At 47.8% G+C, this 19,251-nt stretch overlaps 1 protein-coding gene across 1 annotated transcript in view; it reads left to right on the top strand.

Annotated features, from left to right (window-relative positions):
• The window catches only part of TCERG1L (transcription elongation regulator 1 like), an 80,562-nt gene that overhangs the window by 42,826 nt on the left and 18,485 nt on the right, over positions 1 to 19,251 (top strand). Inside the window, exons 5-8 of the mRNA XM_065672983.1 lie at positions 6,742 to 6,867; positions 13,502 to 13,596; positions 15,002 to 15,090; positions 18,176 to 18,330. Coding sequence (XP_065529055.1) covers positions 6,742 to 6,867; positions 13,502 to 13,596; positions 15,002 to 15,090; positions 18,176 to 18,330 — 465 coding nt within the window. The remainder of the gene's footprint in view (positions 1 to 6,741; positions 6,868 to 13,501; positions 13,597 to 15,001; positions 15,091 to 18,175; positions 18,331 to 19,251) is intronic.

The following is a 19,251-nucleotide window of genomic DNA, read 5'->3' as shown; positions in this document are numbered from 1 at the left end:
GTGGGTTGGGTTTTGTTTGATTTTCCCCGTGCAGAAGTGGAATTCCTCTAAGTGGTAGCAAAAGGGCAAAGCCCAAAAGCCTGCCTGGCGTCAGCATTGCTCCCTGGGTCCCTCTGGAAGGATTAAGGTAAAGCTTTCCCCAGCACAGCCAGACCACTGAATATTTAATACTCTTTGTTAATACGTTCTCATTATGTTTCAATTTGGATGTAAAAAAGAACCATTGCAGCTCACGTTTGACTTAGAAATAAGCATATCTTGCAGTGCCTGCTGGCTCCTATTGAGGGGGGGATTTTCCGTGTTGCATCAGTGACTTGAAAGTCAACCAAATTACACTGTAAATGGGTTTTCTACCCTTTGGTCACGGGCACACTTTTGAAAATGACATTCTTGGCCTTTACACCACTGGAAATTTTCACTGTCTTTAGAAACCAGGGGTGAGTGTGTCTGTATACAATGGAATGTAGTGAATATCATGGAATCCGGGAATGGTTTGGGTTGAAGGGACCTCAAAGCTCACCCATTCCCAACGCCTGCCACGGGCAGGGACTCCTTCCACTGGAGCAGCTTGCTCCAAGCCCCTGTGTCCAACCTGGCCTTGAGCACTGCCAGGGATGGGGCAGCCACAGCTTCTCTGGGCACCCTGTGCCAGCGCCTCAGCACCCTCACAGGGAAGAGCTTCTGCCTAAGAGCTCAGCTCAGTCTCCCCTCGGGCAGGTTAGATCTGAAAGTCTGATTTTGTATGCCTTCCATAGCATGCACGTTTAAATGGAAACCCTTCCAGATATATTTTTCTTTAACTTTAAATGTGCATGGAAAACATTTCAGATCCTTGAGGAAGCTGCTCAGTACTTGCTGTGATTTCTCCTAGTACCGTTGAGTTCTGGTGTCCTTTTCCCATGCTGAACTACCACAGATGAGCATAGGAAGCAGCACTGAAACAGGAAGTTTGGTGCCTGGAAAGCTTCGCTGGAAAAGTGCTGGAAAAGTGCTGTGTGGTTCCATGTGCTTATTGTGTGTTTGCCTGGAGAGAGATAGATCAGCTTGTTGCAGTGGAGTTCCATTGGTGTTATAATTGTGTCTTTTAGCTATTCCAGGCCAAAACGAGGAGGCAGCCGGGTCAGTGTCAGTGTCCAGCTTTCTGCTCAGCCTCTTTAAATATTCCCTGTAATTGGCAAGGTGTGCAAAGCAGTAGATGGGCAGGCAAAGTCTGAGTCTGTAGCGTTATGACAAGACTGTTCCTGGCTGAATTATTTCGGGCAAACCAGGATTAAGAGTCACAAAAATGCCTTTGGTTTATATTCCTCTTTAACCATCTAATCCCAGCGGTATAGAAAGTGCTTCAGTTAAATGTGCTTTTCATGTCTGGGAAACAAATGTGTAACTACAGGCAAATATGAAGTGAAGGTGTGAAAAGAGGAGGAAGGTGAATGGAATAGGGGTGGGTTTAGATGTACGAACAGCATCCAGGTTTTGAGATGAGAACATGCCCTGCAGTGCTCTGTCCCCTGACCCCCTCCCTGCAGGAAACCCAATTCCCTATTTATGGGTTTCTCACCAAATGAGTATTTCCAGGGTGTATTTTAGGGATCCTCGCAGACCTTTTCCTGATCGAGTCCTGCCTGGTTGGAGCCCCACCACTGGCACCCCAGCAGCTGTGCTCTTCCCATTGCTTCCATTCGTGCGGCAGCTTTACAAAGCCGCTGGTGAATACAAGTCCTGAGATATATTTAGCTAAAATACATACAAGCGACAAATGCTGCTGTTCAGTAATAGAATCATAGAGCAGTTAGGGTTGGAAAGGACCTCAAGATCATCCAGTTCCAACCCCCCTGCCATGGGCAGGGACACCTCACACTAAGCCATCCCACCCAAGGCTTCATCCAACCTTTGTTCCGGGGCATAGGATGGCTTTGCGAGAGGCAAATTGCAAGAAGAAAAGCTTTGGTATTGGGAGTGTGTTTAGTGCCCATAAAGCTCAATGGAGAGGGTTGTGCTAACTTCACTGGGGGTAAGATTATGCTCGTGCTGTGGATATTTTCAGTAGGAATAGTTAAAATAAATAAATAATGTGGCCCCTGTTCTTTTGGGTTCAGTTAAAGGCTTCTTGAATCACAATGAGGAAAATCAGGCTTAAACCCTTGTAAAACTGCCAACCTAGGCTTAAGTTGGAAGTGCCATGGTTTAATTGGAAAGGTAAGAATTAACCCTTAACAGCAGGAGCAGACCTCCACTGCCATGGCCTGCAGTGTGGTCCGGGACAGCATCATGTTATTCTGCCATGGGTGTGTTAGTATGGGTCATTAACATCCGTGTGCTGTCTAATGAGGTGAAGAGAGATGATGGATCTGCCGAGGCATGGAATAAACCTTCATAAGAACAGTTTTGCCTTCAAAATCTGTCTGATCCCTTTCAACCAAGCCATGAGTGTCAGTAAGGCATCTGCTCCATCTCCCAGGTCTTGTTTGGCTGCAAGCAAGTAGAGAAGTGAGGCAGCAGCAGTGATCCATTTGGGTGGTGTGGGGTGAAAAAAAGAAGAGACTTTAAATACTGTTTGCTAAAAATACCTGAGGTGGAAATGTTAACTGTATGTTCTGGGGAAAATCTGCTCTCTGATTTGATTTGGCTCCTGATGCACGCCTGGGGATGGTGGTTTCTGCTGTAATAGTCAGTCAGTTACAATAAGGCCGGGTTGGATAGGGTTTGGAGCAAACAGCTGTAGTGGAAGATGTCCTTGCCCATGGCAGGGGGTTGGAACTGGGTGAGCTTTAAGGTCCTTTCGATGATTCTGTCATTCTGTAATGGGGAATTTTCTAACTCCCCATTAGAAATAATAATAATATTAGAAATAATAATAATATTCTATTCTAATTTCCCATTCTTTTCTTCAGGTGCTGAAGCAACAGTATAAAAATGCTGATTCAGACATGCCGGGTGACGGGCTTGTGTATTATAACCATTCCCATTTCAGCCAGTGTGGCTGTAACCATTCCCACTGTGGCCAGAGCTGCTGTAGGAACTGGCCTCCCTGAGCTGCCATTGCCTAGGAGCAGAGAAGAGGGAAAACATCCCCAGGTTGATGCCAGCCCTGGTGCCAGGCTGCTCACTTGAAGGGTTTTTGCTGGGCCGGGAAGTGACACCAGTGCTGGAGCTGTCCCTGCCACCATCCTTCTGCCCCGCTCATGGTGATGCTCAGCCATTCCTGAGGCAGGGCTCAGCAGCGTGGCTGTGGGACCAGCAAGCTGGAGGTGGGTACATGGAGCCCCTGCGCAGGGGAAGGGAGCCTCAGGCACCCAGCGCTCCCCTGAGGTTCCTTTCATCAGACATGCAAATCAGTGTCTGCTCATTAGTTATGCAAATCAGAGCAGAGAATCACTTGCAAAAGGATCTTCAGGTTTCTGAACCTTTCACTCATCTGCTTTCATCCTCCTTTGTCCTTGTACCGTCCTGATTACAGTTGAGACCAAGGTCGCTCGTGTTTGTGATGATAAAACACACTGAAATAATCTTAAATAGGGACAGATGTTCTCCAAACGCACGACTTGCTGGTCAGGCCTCCTTGGCTCTAACAGTCATCAGAAACTTCATAGAAAACATCACTTGCCTCCTTCCCATCTTCAGCATTCATCGGTTTGCAATAAAATTTACCTAAACTCAATCATAAAATATACAGAGCATCCGTAGGTGGGTGCCAGGTTCTTCACGGTTCACCTTTAGGTGTTATTCCAGCCCAGGTTATGTTCAGTTCAGGCTGAAAGCTTGTACTGCATCGTGACATTAAACTCAATCCACAGAGTTTATTTGTATTCCAAATCCATCCATGCTCTTTATGAGCATGAAAAACTAGAAAGCATAAATATTTATTCCTCAAAGGTTAAGATTGCCTTTAATCATTCAAGCTTGTTTGGTGAGCATCAGATATAATTAAACTGAGCAGTTGAACTCAATCTGCAGATACGAAAGAATGTGTATATATATATATATATATATATATATATATGTATATGCTTGGCTCCAGTATGGACAGAAGGTGTGAGCTAATTGCCTCCATCACACCAAAAGATGTACTGATAATTTTGTTGTTCCTGGTTGTGATAAAAAATCAACATAAAGAAGCAGCTAAAACTGTATAATGGCATGTCACTTCTGAACGTGGAGCATGCACTGTGGTAATAAAATGAGCAGAGCTCATCTCGTGTCCAACTAGAGGGACATAATTAAAGCACATTATGCAAATTGTTCCAATTTTGGGTGTAGAGAATTGACCCTAATTGCCTGTGTACCAAAATCCACGTGCACACCTTAATGTGAGCCTCCGGCAGCCTGGTGTCCCTATAAATGTCAGCATCGGGCTGTGAACCTCCGAGTGTCTGCATGTGTCCCACATGTTCTTCAGGTGCTGTGTGGCCACAGGGGGCTTCAGCAGCAGGAGGGGACCAGGTCCAAGCCTGTTCCAGGGCAGGGGTTCAGATCTGGAAGCATGGACATTAAAGGGCAAACTGGAGATTCCTGGTCGTGCTTGTCTCCAGTATGGTTTGGATTTGTTGCTGTCTCTATGATCATCCTTAATACCTTAAGATGATGACCACATTTAAGGTGATGACTGCCATCATTAAGATGGTCATTTTGGATATATGCAGAATCATTGTGTAGCCCTTTCCATGGGTACTATTGTAATACAGGGCATTCACATGCGCATACCTCGCTGAAGACTGATTTTAATCAGACTCTGAAAGCAATAGGATGAAAGTGTCCTTTGTGTTGTCATCAAATTTACAAAATCACAGAATGGTTTGGGTTGGAAAGGACCTCAAATGTCATCTAGCTTCAACCCCCAGTTAATTTGAGAAGCAAAAGAAAACTCCACAACACTTGCTTTATGAACTGTTACTCATGGAATTAATTGTGTAGTGACATAACCTAAGTTACAGATGGGAATTCTAGCTTAAGAAATGGTCTCCAAGGATATGGCAATCAGCATTTCAGTCTGTTCATGTGGGCATCCTGCTGGGCATCTCCGTAAAGCTGGAGGGGCTGTCTTGAGTCTGCTGTCATGTGGGTTGCTCCATATAATTAGAGGCTCCTTAGACTTTGGTGTAGGAATTGATGGTTCCTCAGCGTTTCTTTATATCCAGAGAGCTCATCAAAGGTAATAGTTTTGCCAGGGGCTTTGAGAGGAGCATTAAATAGAAGCTGACATTGCCTGAGGTCTGAACAGCAGCTTGGGCAGGAGAATGGCTCCCTGCCTCGTTAGAGATGGCCAAGTTGCAAGTGCCTCCCGTGACGTTATTGTGCTGCAGGTAGCACAACAAACATCACACTGACCTGTTCCTCTTCTGTACATGCTTCCTTTGTCATTCTTTCTTCAAAGCAAGTATGGATTAAACTTAGTACTTTGCAGGGTATTTTCTTTATCGTGCTCCTTGATCATGTCTTGCAGGAATTTCTCTTACCCTGATGATGGCAGGAAAAAAAAGAGAAATAATCAAATCTTTCTTTCCCTTTTCTGGTGTTTTCCTGCAGCTGCTTGTAGCCGTGCCTCCAGGCAGCCCATGCTGCTGCTGTTGCAGGGTCATTGTCAGCAGCAGGTTCTGCTGTCCCAGAGAGGAGGCCACCAGAAGAACAGCATGGGGCTGCTTTGTTGGGACAGGCAGTGCATCGCAGGGGTTTTGCTGTTGCTATCTCATCTCTCTCCCTGCTCCGTTGATGTTAACTATCTAGGAGCTTCCTTTGGTGCCTGTTTCATTTGTTCTTGACCGTCACTGGTCTGTGGAGGGTTCCCACTCACCAGGTCAGACTGGACATCAGGCCTAGGCATACATGTACACATTAAGGGTAAAGAAAATCTGTGCTTTATGTATGTGTTTTTACAGGTCCAAAGCCCAGGTCCAGGTTTCCTGTGACCCCTTTAGGCACTGAGAGTTGCTCTAAGGTCTCTCTGGAGCCTTCTCTTCTCCAGGCTGAACAAGCCCAGCTTTCTCTTGCCAGCTCAGTTTTCAGATGGTGACTTATACACAGCAGGTGAAGACTGCTAATGGGGCACTGGAATGTCCATCTGAAATGAAATTATGTGTGCTATGGGTCATTCAGGTTCTGAGAAATGGTTTCATGAACAGTTAATGGGAAGCTGATGCTCAAGGTTTGACCTCAAATTTGGTGATAGCCAACAAATTCCCAAGGGTTAAGTAGCTTGGTTTAGCTGGCACAGTTCTAGCAGCAGACCCGGATTACTGATTTAACGTGAATGACATATAGTAGGAATGTAGTGGTTTTCTGTTTTGTGCATTGTCTGAGCAGACCGTGATTCCCAGGGGTAAAGCTGCTGGTTTATATTATCAGCAAAATGATTTTCAATGGGTCGAGTGGAACACAAAAGAGTTTGTGGTGAATTAACAGTAGAAACTGAAGGTCTGTTATTTAACCTTAAGTAAGAAAACTAATCTTGCTGTAACCTATTCTGAAGGCATTCATATGTGCTGAAGTTCTTAAGGCCATGTTTTATTAATTTAAGATTTCCACCAGTGCTTCTTTCATGTGAATTGATGGACATCGTGGCCAGAGTAGACCAGTAATTCAAGTAACACAACTCTCCTGTTTTACCATGAAGACAGGCATAGGGGAGAAATGGTTAGCAGGAGGTTAAAAGAGCATCTGTGAAATACAGCTGGAAAAAGGGAGTTTTTTAAAGGCAGTTTTGTTTACTGGAAAAAACCCAAATGTTTCCTTGTGGTTCGAATGCAGGTTCCGCCTCCAGAATGGATGCTCACGTGGGTCCCTTGATGCCAACGCAAGTCACCCGTGTAACGGCTGTGTCTGCACCGACGGTGACGTTCATGGCAACCAATTTGATGGATCAGGCCTTAGCAGGTGTGTTTATGGTTCTATACACTGATTATATTACTGAAGCATATGTTGTGTATTTGCGTACTTCCAAACCGTCTTTCCATACCGCATGGAAATGGGGGAACCTTAAGAAATCAGCTCAAATTTTATGACATTTGCTTTAGCTCATTACGAGCGTGTTCAGAGGGGTTTGGATCCTGTGTGCTCGGTCTGGCAGTTGCTTTGCATTTGATGATACAAAAGGCAAGTTTCCGAAATGTCCTTGGGCTTTTCATGTCCCATGCCGGTGGTATTCACAAGCATTACAGTGATAATGTGGTTATCTTTTGGATAGTTGCTCCATGAAGGCTCGTTGGCTGGAGCCTCGGAGGATGCTTTGTGCTGTACTGTGTGATAAAGCTGGTTCATTTACTGCCATGTGAATGTGTGTGTGTGCTATTGTGAGAGAAGGGGCAGTGCTGTTCCCAAAGGCTGGAGGAAGTCGTGTGGCTTTGTTCAGATCCACATATGTGCATTGCAAATCATAATCAAAATCAGATTTTGATAGGAAATTGGGAACATCATCGATCTCCCCTACAGCCCTGACCCAGCTCTGGGGCAGCAGCACAAGAGGGACGTGGAGCTGCTGGAGAGAGGCCAGAGGAGGCCATGGGGATGCTGCGAGGGCTGGAGCAGCTCTGCTCTGGAGCCAGGCTGAGAGAGCTGGGCTGGGGCAGCCTGGACAAGAGAAGGCTCCTGAAGGGGAGACCTGAGAGCAGCTCCAGTGCCTAAAGGGGCTGCAGGGAACCTGGAGAGGGGCTTGGGACAAGGGCCTGTAGGGACAGGCCAAGGGGAATGGCTTGAACCTGCCCGAGGGGAGACTGAGCTGAGCTCTTAGGCAGAAGCTCTTCCCTGTGAGGGTGCTGAGGCACTGGCACTGGGTGCCCAGAGAAGCTGGGTACCAGTTCAGGTATCATTGATGTGGTGCTTCGCACCCAGGGATTATTAGCACAGTTGTGGAGGTGTTGAAGAGTTAGAAATTAATGTGCTTGGTCTGTCCTTGTTCATGGGGATGGATTTGCTGTAGAAGCTCTCACCTGTCCAGTTAAGCTGTTTCCTTCATGGATATCCCAGGCTCACAGCCTCTACCCACAGCTAAGATGAAAGCTTCTTAAAGCACTTTGTGCTCAGCTCTGCTGGGCAAATCTCTAAGTGGAGCTGGAGGGTCCCTCCGAAGCGGGTCCGCTTGCTGCTCAGTAAGAGCCTCTGACTGAATCGTGTTGCTGAGTATTCCAGCTCTGTCTGGAAATTGCTTAAAATTTTATGACAGAGACACCTTAAAACTGCAGAAATGTTCGTGCACATCTCTTGACATTCTTCAGCTGAAAGTTTTTTGTCTGGTTTGCTTCTGGTAAGCACCTACCTCCTTTATTGCCCATAGTTATTGTGTTTCAAGAATTGCATACTTCTCCTTAAAGTCCCCAGGAGTTGTATTGACTTGCCTCCTTGTCAGAAGCCAGTGAGATGGAGGAGATACTAAACCTCTTCAAAGAATGCAGGGATGAAGATGCATGCAAGGGTCAGGCTGCTCTGCAGCTTGCTGAGAACGGAAATCCTGGTTTCTTGTATATTCCCCATGGAATATACTTTATAATCTCCTTGCTGGCAGTCTTGAAAACACAAACGGCACTGCTGTTATCCAGCATGCTGAATAAGGATGTGTCTGTAGAAAGCCTTTTGATGATTGGGTGACATCTGATGGCAAGGCCAATGTGACATTTGATCTGTAGATTGCCTAAGCCACGTGGCCCCATGCTGTTGGAGGCCATCACTTTGGTAGAGCAATTGGTATGTTTTTGTATGCATACAAGTGGTGTAAATAAGACAAACATTACATTTTTGTTCCCAGCTTTCTCTTGAAAATACAAAAGATCTTTTTTTGTTCTCCTTTTGTCACCTTTGCTTTGCTGCCAAATGCATGTAAGAGAAAAGTGGTACTTTCGCTCAAGTACGATGGGTTTTGCTTTAGCGTTTTGGAGGAGATCACACTCTTTTTCTCCAGGTTGCTGCAGACTGTCCTTATCTCCAGTGGAACAACAGTCGAAGCAGGAATCAGAATTGACAGCATATGACAGTCATGCAGCTGTTTTCACACCTTTCACAGCCTCTAAGTGCCACAGCAAAGCAAATGTGCACTTGAGGGGCCCATGAGGAGATGCTGGGAACCTGACAGAACCCCATGGGTGGCCTGTCCCCAGTCAGCGGGTGCTGGGGGCCAGGGCTGAGCAGGACTCCATGCTGAGACCTTTTGGGGCGAGTGCAGGAACAGCCTGCTCGGGGTCACCAGCGTCAGCCAGGGGGGCAGTTGTGGTGGAGAGGTGGGTTTAGAACCATCCCCCCGGCTTTGAGGGGGTTTCTTATCTAAAAACTCTGGACCTTTAAAAATTCCCTGGGTGTCTCCAGCCGGGAGCACTGAAGCACAGCTGTACCAAAGAGAGGACTGGGGCGCACGACTGGAATACCAACACGTTCAGCCGTGTGTCCAGCATCTGGTATGTAAGGATCTGGGGAGACCTCAGAACAGCTCCAGTGCCTAAAGGGGCTGCAGGGAACCTGGAGAGGGGCTTGGGACAAGGGCCTGCAGGGACAGGCTAAGGAGAATGGCTTGAACCTGCCCGAGGGGAGACTGAGCTGAGCTCTTAGGCAGAAGCTCTTCCCCGTGAGGGTGCTGAGGCGCTGGCACAGGGTGCCCAGAGAAGCTGTGGCTGCCCCATCCCTGGCAGTGCTCAAGGCCAGGCTGGACACAGGGGCTTGGAGCAAGCTGCTCCAGTGGAAGGGGTCCCTGCCCGTGGCAGGGGTTGGAGCTGGAGGAGCTGTAAGGTCCCTTCCAACGCAAAGCGAGCTGGGATTCTGTGTTCTAAGGAAGTTCTGCCAGTGTTCTGCTTAATGCCCTCCTTTGGAAGCAGCGCGGGGCTGTGGCTCAGCAGCAGGGGCTCTCTGCCTCCCCCGTTGCAGTTGCAGGTCTGACACCTCACTTTTCTGAAGCTTGGTGTCCCTCCGTAGCAAAGTGAGTCTGAGTTGAGGTGTTCTCCTGCCCTGGCATGTGTTCCCTGCTCCAGGGGCACCGAGTGACTGCTGAGCTCGAGGGCAGAATACAAGGGCAAGTTATTTTTTCTTTACATGATATGGAAACCAGTCTCAATGTTCAACCATCGATATAAAGATTAACGACTCCTGACATGCATGCTGACTTTCAGGACTTTCTGTTATTTTATGGGTCTTTTATTTCCATCTTATTTCCTATGCTGTCTGTCCAGCATGTTGTGGAGGTATATTGCACGTGTGAATGCCTAATGCACTGCGCGCTGCAGAAACTCACTGGCACGTGCTGTGCTGTTGGTACTCTATTTTGAGCCAAATCTACAGCACCCAGGCTCCTCCCTGGGGCTTCTGCTTTCCGGTTTGGATGCAGTGAGGGGGCTTTTTAAAGGGGGAAGGAAAAGAGGCTGACTTTGGCCTTTGCAGCACAGTGTTTCCATGCTGAAGATGTGTAAGGTTCAAAGGGGAGTGAGAATGGCTGCCGTGTGCGAGAGCCGCGTCCCTGCTCTATGCTTCGACCCAATCTTCATTCATGAAAGAGCAGGGGAATAGCAGCAGTAATAAAAGTACTTACCCCATATGTGGTACCTTCCTTTGCACCAAGCTGGAGCTCCCAGCGTTAGAATCATAGAATCATAGAACAGTCAGGGCTGGAAAGGACCTCAAGATCATCCAGTTCCAACCCCCCTGCCATGGGCAGGGACACCTCACACTAAACCATCCCACCCAAGGCTTCATCCAACCTGGCCTTGAACACTGCCAGGGATGGAGCACTCACAACCTCCCTGGGCAACCCATTCCAGTGCCCCAGCACCCTAACAGCCAAGGCTGGTTTAGGTTCTCTCTCCTATTTCATCTCCTCAGCATCAGCTGTGGGAAAACCCTCTGCTGAATTTCACATGTGCAGAGGTTTGTTTAAATCTGCCAGCTGACGGCTCTGTATTTGCATTAACGCTTCCAAAGCCAGGCAGATAAGTTGTCGTGTTCCTCATCCGTGTGTGTGCGTATGCATCTACATGAATGAAACATCGTGACTCCTTCTTAAAGCGATGTGATAATGAAGACTACAGAGGAAGCAAAATTCTAATGATAAGAAAAAGCTTTTTTTTTCCCTTGTGAAATAGAAGGAGAAAGAAGCAGAGCCGGGGGAGGGGTTGGTGGGATTTCCCTACAAACCAAAACTGAAATCCCAGCTTTGTTAGGCATCGTTTCCCAAGTGCTGCTGCTCCGTGTCCGAGTGACAGAATCCAAGCAGCAATTTGTTTGTGTCTCTTTCATCAGCAGCTAACGGGCCTCCCAGGCTTGTTGCTCCAGGGGTTGTTTCATGACAAGCAGGAGCTGGAAATGCTGAGGCATACCGTGCCACTCAGCAGCGTTGCCCTGAAAGGCTCCTAGCACAGGGACAGCCATGGTGCCTGCGCCAAATGTGCGCAAGCAGGATGTGCCTGGCACCAGATGTGCGCCTGCAAAGGGATCCCAACCTTGGGCTTTAAATTGCTACAAAATCAGTGAGGTGCAAAGGAACCTTTGCTGTGGAGCGGCATGCGAAAAGGTTCCTTTAATCCCTTACACATGTATTTTGGTTCAAACCCCTTGTCAGAAAGGAGTTGGCTCTGCAGGACCCGTTCACCAGCCGTGCTGAGGGCTGCCTCGTTGCACGCCGTGGGAGTGGAGAACAAGCCACCAAGGGTGTCCCTGGGGAAGAGCAGTTGGAATGACCGGAAAACACAGGGCGAGATAATGAAATACCTCCATTACATAGCTCAGAAACTGCACTCTGTCTTCCTTCTGCTGTGTGTTAGAGATGGGGAATGTATTAGCACAGTTTAATTGAAGCGAGGTTCCCTAATTGTGGCTCCAGGTCTCTCCGAGCAGTGCATGCAGGAAGCATCCTTGGTCCTTGGCTCTGCTCCGTGGAGGTGGGTGCTCGGGGCCTGGCTGAAGCCGGTGTGACAGTACCACGTTCAAAGACCCACGTGCCCCACATCACTTTGATTCCCAATTACCAGATGTCGAGGGAAGAAAGATAAATTTAGAGACCCTTTTGATATGTATTAGCAGCTCCCTATGCCTCGCGCCTTTAATGTGGAAATTAATTGCTATGATTTGTAAAGCTTCTTTTTTGCTGCCCATAAAAATTAAGTCATCTTCTGAGAAAAAAGACATTTGTTTAAATATTTATCATTATGCTATATGCCACGGTGAAGCAAATGGCTCAGGCTCCACCTTTCCCTCAGTATAGCCCCTGTTACATGTCACCTATGCTGTAGTCTGAGTGATTTTGCAATGAAATGAATAGTATTTTGATGTGTGAATCTGCTATGTAACATGCAGTCCTACAGAAGCCCTGCTTGCAAAGAGTTTCTGGAAGCTACTGCACCGAAGCTTTGTCTGTTAGGCAGACAGAACATGCTCCATAAATGGAGTAGGATAAGAATGGAAAAGTATGGATAAGGGATAAGGTATGTCATGGCTTGCTGTCGTCCTGGCTTACTAACACTGGTAGTAACAGCCCCTGCTTGCAGTGCAAGGCTGCACCTGAGCTCTGCAAGGAGCCTCTGTGGTGCATAGGGTGCAGTGCAGGGTGGGTGCAGAGCGGATGAGGGGGGATCACCACGCTCCTGACTTTGAGATGCTGGAGCCTCCCTTGGCAATGTAACTGCTGTGCTGGAACTCCTCAGGCACAGAAAGGCTTCGGTAAGGATCACACATCACGTGTGGGGGTTTGTCATACGTGAGTTGAAGCATCATCATTGTTTGGTAGGTTGAGATGAGCTCTTAGGCAGAAGCTCTTCCCTGTGAGGGTGCTGAGGCGCTGGCACAGGGTGCCCAGAGAAGCTGTGGCTGCCCCATCCCTGGCAGTGCTCAAGGCCAGGTTGGACACAGGGGCTTGGAGCAAGCTGCTCCAGTGGAAGGGGTCCCTGCCCGTGGCAGGGGTTGGGAATGGGTGAGCTTTAAGGTCCCTTCCAGCACAAACTCGTCTGGGATCCTATGAATAAACAAGAGCAGTCAGACAAGGAGCTTGATGATCTTAAGGTCCTTTCCAACCCTATCTGTTCTATGATTCTATGATGATTCCATGATTCTGTGTGCATGGCTGCAGGGCTACGACCTTATTGGCAACATTTAGATATAGTGGGATGGCTTCTGTGCCTGGAGCATTGGAATAGAAGGGTACAGGTTCTTTGGGAAGGACAGGAAGGGGAGACAAGGAGGAGGTGTCACCCCCCGTGTCAGTGACTGGCTGGAGGGTATAGGGGCGGGTGAGGAGCCAACCAAAAGCTCATGCAACAGGATTCTGCTTTGTTCCGGGTTCAGGGAAAGCAGGATAAAAATCTCAGAGCAATAAACTGCTCACTCTGAAGTGTATGAATGTGTCCCATTAAAGCACAGGATGATATTTAGGCAGGCAACGTGGTCCTCGGCACATATATGTGTTACACACACGTATGTGTGTCAATAAGTGAGTGAGGAGGAATAGAGGAAGAGGCAACAGGGAGGGGTTGGGTTTTATTCACCAGCTGTGGCTTATTGGGAGTGTATTTATTGCCCATTAAAAAGAAATCCTTTTCCTTCACAGATAATGGCAAAGAGTCGAGTCGATCCTCCTGCCCGCCCACCTTGATTCTGCACACGGAGAGGAAGAGCACCCCTGTGCACAGCCCTGGCGAAAAGGTCTGGGGTGGGGGGGATGTCTCCTTTAAACCTCTTTAAACTATGGAACTGCACAAATCCAAGTCAGGATAAGGCACTGTCCTCTGGCTGGAGCTGTGCTGCTGATACAGGACGGTTTCCTAGGGTCGATTTTAAAGAGCTATCTAATTTATCTCGGTTTATAGGAGCTCTGTCACTGTAGTGTCAGGGTATCAGAGGAGGGATGCTCGCGGCTGGGTTTGATGCTGACGGCTGGGTTTTCTCCCCACACTGGAGGAGAAGTGAGTCTAGGGGTGGGGGTGTGTGCATATGTGGAGCTGTGACACAGCCCACGAAGCAATTCATGTGCTGAGAAGCTGTGATCGAATCACAGTGTCTGTGATTTGCTGTCTCACTGCAGTGGCAGCGACCTGTGGAGGTGGCTCAGCCCCTGCTCAGGGCAGGATCATCCCCTCGGTGGGTGTTGTGCTGCTTATTGCACTATCAGCCCCAGGGGCAAGAAAGAATGTATTCCTGCCCCCTTTTCGTGTTACTGAGTTGAATTGCTGTGCGTTTCCATAGCCCTCCTTTACAGGTGATTGCATAGTCCTTAAATAAAGCCTCCTTATTAAAGGGGGCCTACAAGAAACCTGGAGAGGGGCTTTGGACAAGGGCCTGCAGGGACAGGCCCAGGGGAATGGCTTGAACCTGCCCGAGGGGAGACTGAGCTGAGCTCTTAGGCAGAAGCTCTTCCCTGTGAGGGTGCTGAGGCGCTGGCACAGGGTGCCCAGAGAAGCTGTGGCTGCCCCATCCCTGGCAGTGCTCAAGGCCAGGTTGGACACAGGGGCTTGGAGCAAGCTGCTCCAGTGGAAGGGGTCCCTGCCCGTGGCAGGGGTTGGGGCTGGGTGAGCTTTAAGGTCCCTTCTAGCACAAAGCAGGCTGTGATCCTGTTCTATGATCCTTGTATTTTGATACTGCACTGAGCCACGTCACTGCCTTCCTCCCAAACCTCCCCTTGCAGTTCATTTCCATAAGCTTTTACAATAAACAGCTGTTCTTCAGTGGGTGAAACAGCACCTGTACTTGCTGGTTGCACCATACAACCTCCTGCATTGCCTGTTGCTCCATCCAAACAGCCTGGCCCTGTCATGGGGGGATTCCTCCATCTCGGGCTGCAATATGCAATCATATCCACTCTCCCCAGCGAGCTGTTGGCGTGGATAAAAGCGTGCCTGCTGGTTTTTCATTTCTGTTGCTTTAAGTCAGGCGACGTTTTTATGATTCCCTGTTCAACTGGGCTGTCCTCAAGGTAGGTTGTTCATAAAGCCCCTTGTGGAATAATGGCAATGAGGTTGAGCCACTTCAAGTTAAAGGGAGTGATTTGCGTAGCAATAGCAGCCTTCTGCATCGGCTTCGTTTGCTGACTAATCTCTCTCTGTCTTTCAAGGAGCATTCTTTTAAACTAGTAAATGAGGATGACAGCTCATCCAGTGGCAACAGGCCCGTGGCATCCACTCCAGTGCCGGGATCACCATGGTAAGCAATTGCTAAAAGCCATTCAGCAGTGCTGTTTCCGTTGCCAGAAATACATTAGTGCTCTGTTACATGGGGATGACACAGTGCCCTGGGTGTTAAGTAGCAATGCTGAGTTCCTGTCCAAGCTTCTACTAGAGCTTCTAATTAATCTCATGATCCAGCTTCCTGACCATGTTCCCATTCAGGTAACTACACACTGGGTAACTAAATCTCATAATGATTAGTTATACTTTGTGGCTGCTCTAGAACCCCAGATGAGTTTGTGTTGAAGGGACCTCAAAGCTCCTCCAGCCCCAACCCCTGCCACAGGCAGGGACCCCTTCCACTGGAGCAGCTTGCTCCAAGCCCCTGTGTCCAACCTGGCCTTGAGCACTGCCAGGGATGGGGCAGCCACAGCTTCTCTGGGCACCCTGTGCCAGCGCCTCAGCACCCTCACAGGGAAGAGCTTCTGCCTAAGAGCTCATCTCAGTCTCCCCTCGGGCAGGTTCAAGCCATTCCCCTTGGCCTATCTGTGGGATCTTTGGGTAAAGCACTCTATGTGGATATCAGCCATTATTTGTTATTATTGTATTGTGCCATTTTACCGACCGCTGTTGTAAGCACAGTCCAACATCCTGCTTAGTCTCAGCATCGTAAATACATTATTTACATCAGTCGTTTCTCTTCTTGACAATTGCTGCTCTGTAGTGTAGTGCAGAGGAGCCATTTGAGTCCAGCAGTGTCATAAGTAGGTTATGATTCCTTCCTTCTTACAGGAAAGAGCAGTAGCTGATGGTACCCACAGTGGGATCTAACAGCATCCCCTCCTGCAGCAGCATCTGCTTAGTGTTGGATGGGAATCCAGGACCTCCACTCAGGTGCACCCCTTTCAGGTCTAAGCTTGTGATATTTCAGTCTCTTAAGGAGAAACCAAGGATTTCTTGGTTTCCAGAGGATTGTTTAGTGTGTAGGGACCATTGGTTGAGGTGACAACTGTGAGAAGAAGCTAGACCATAATTTTTAATGGCAGAAAAGTTTTCAGGCATCTTAGCAAACCTTACTCACCTGATGGAATAAAAACCCCACTAACATCATTATCTTGTGCCCTTACTCATTCTTAAAATACAGTTTACTAAAGGGGAGCATGATCATAACATTGACTCTATTTCCAGCTTATGCTCTGTGACTGAAGCAAAATACCACTTATCCCCTTTGCATGACTGAAACCATTATTGTACCAAAGGGGTAGAAGTGATGTGTTACAGGGGGAAAGGGACTTTAATCTTAAATTAAATGTCAAATTGTATTAGTCATGGAAAGTGAAGAGGTGTCAGCAAAGGACCCTAGGGTTTCTAACCTGTGGTCAGGGAGTACCTTCAACATGTGTGTGTGAGGCCAGAGGAGCACTGTGCTCAGCAGCGTGCCCCTAGGGACAGAAAATGTGCTACCATGCCCCATCCCTGGCAGTGCTCAAGGCCAGGTTGGACACAGGGGCTTGGAGCAAGCTGCTCCAGTGGAAGGGGTCCCTGCCCGTGGCAGGAGTTGGAGCTGGAGGAGCTTTAAGGTCCCTTCCAACACAAACCAGGCTGGGATTCTATGATAAACATCCCCTAACAGAGGATTAGAGCACCTGTCTTGTGGGGCTGTTTGTGATCCAAAACAGTTGTGCCTCAAAATAAAGTTATTAGAATATTTGTCACATCCCTATCACTGCATCCAGGGTGCCAGAACCTCCATGGGATGTGCCTGAAGTCCACAGCTGGGTTTGTACAACCAGTTCTGTGCTCGTCTTTGTTGGGAGATCATTTAATTCCACAGTACATAACGACAGGGATTTCCAGGCTCAGGAACACACTTATACCAAGTTGTTGCCATCACCCTGCTGCTTCCGCCATGGCTTCTGACAGGGGTTGTGCATCTTTCATTACATGTCTGGGCAAGATCAGTGGTGATGTCTTACCATGGTACACAGAGTATCTTGGGTTATCTTATTATAGCACTCCACAGTGATGGAGCATTTTCATGTTTGCAGTCTTTTACCCAGACCAGTCTCTTTGTTAACCAGTTTTGTTCCTGATTTTAATCACAATAAAGCATCAGAGCTTCTAATGATAAGTTTTTTTCCTTCCATTTTTAACTTCCTTCCTGCTTCAGAGACCAGCATTTTCCTATTATAAGTATTTGTGTGCATGAGGAAGTCAAAGTGTGTAGATGCTGTTTGTTAGTTTTCATTATGATTCAGAGCATGTAGGTTTGAGATTGATATTCTGGTTGTTTATTTACATATAGATTTAGTATATTTAGTATACAGATTTAGTGAAGTGCAACTTGAGGGGTTTGAATGTCTATTAAGGATGGTGTGATGCTTATTTTCATGTTGTTTTACCTGATCTAAAATTAATGCCAGGACAAAAAGTTGAACTGCTGCTATGCATATTCAGAGTGACTGAGCCAGGGAGCTGCAGTTGGCTCAGCAGCACTTGGGTGTGTTTTTCATGCTTGAAAGAGCCCATAAAACCCAACCTAAACCTTTGTGGCAGATTTCTACAGTGCCTGGTGGTACCTGCCCAGAGCAGGCCATGGTGGCAGCCAGCAGGGATGCCATGAGATGCCATGGGATGCTATGGGGATGCTGTTGGGTTGCTAGGGGGATGCTGTTGGGTTGCCATAGGGATGCTGTGGTTGCACCTCCTCCCTGCTAGTAGCAGGCAATGCACCAGCCCATGGTCATCAAGGCCATTGAGGTGATGGGCACCCAGCCCCAGTGCTGAGGCTTCTGCTACTTGCTGCTCTCAGCTGTGTCTTTAGAACATGCAATGTACATTCCTGTGGCTTCTCTTTCTGTGGGCACCGTAGTGCTCCTCTTTGCCTGGTTCTTTTTCCCTTCTGTGATAGAATATTCCCCCCACTGCTTTTGTGGGGGTGTTTAGACCATTTCTATGACATTTTATCCTACCTGAGGTGTCTGGCGTGGAGCAGGCTGTCAGTCCACGAGGAGCCTCAAGCCACAAGCTGCAAACAGGGGTGCAATAAATCAGCTGTGGGTTAACTGCTTGTTCGTGGGTGTACCTGACGTTATCTAAGCATAGTCTATCACTTGGAATAGGTGTGTAGTCTGGACTGGAGATGACCGGGTCTTCTTCTTCAACCCTACAATGCAGCTGTCAGTCTGGGAGAAGCCGGTGGACCTGAAGCACCGCGGCGACATAAACCGGATCATCGAGGATCCTCCTCACAAGCGCAAGCTGGAAGCTGCAGCAAGTAACTAAAGCCCTGTGATTATTTGCCTCTATTTAAACTCAAATATGGAATGAAGCGTGGTCACTAAATACGCTCAGAGAAAGTTTGATAACTGTAATTAGAGTGGGTTTCCTTTGGGGATTTCATCTCAAGTATTGCATTAAAATTGATGTTTATTGCAAAATCCTTATTTTCACAGCACTGCTGAGCTTGGGGATGGAGTGTTCTCATTATTGGCAATGAAGAACCAGGTGCCTTCTTATACTGGATCAATCTTTGATGTAGAAAATATGTCTCGGAAGACGCTGTCTTTATGTTTTATTACACTTATTTCCAGGATGTACATTAGGAATGCATTACCAGTGCATTATTCAGCCGTTATACAGAGGGAGATGCTCCATAGCTAATGATTATCCAACCAAATTGGGGGGGGGGGGGGGGCGGAAATCCCTGTAGTAAATCTCTGATGAGTGCTCAAAGGTTTGGTGGAAATGTGGGTGCTTGCATCTAAACGTGACCCTGCAGTCACCTTCTAAATGCTGAATTCCTGTTACTTAGTTGTGCTAAAGAGCAGCATGCTGACCTGCAGGGCTGTGTGCTCAGTGCTTCGAAACACAGTTTAAATACACTGTTTGGCTGGTCAGTGATCAGGGTATTTGCTATCCAGTCGTTCCCATCATGACCAGTTCATGGAGGCTGTTTTCTCACCTTGCCTCTCCCATCCCATACTCCATCTTTTTCCCTGATCTCTGTACCAGAGATGTTCAGGCCAGACTTTGTCCGTGCTGGTGAGCGGTCCAGGAGCAGCCCTGCATGCCTGCCTATGCTGTAGTGTCTCCATATTTGTTCCACCACATTGCTCTCCAAAGATTATGTTTCACCAGTTTTTGTGGACTCTTGCGGTACTGGTCACTGCTCCATGCCATAGAATCCCAGACTGGT

Source organism: Lathamus discolor, chromosome 3 (assembly GCF_037157495.1).
Source record: "Lathamus discolor isolate bLatDis1 chromosome 3, bLatDis1.hap1, whole genome shotgun sequence".
Lineage (NCBI taxonomy): Eukaryota > Metazoa > Chordata > Aves > Psittaciformes > Psittacidae > Lathamus > Lathamus discolor.
This window is presented reverse-complemented; position numbering and strand designations above follow the sequence as displayed.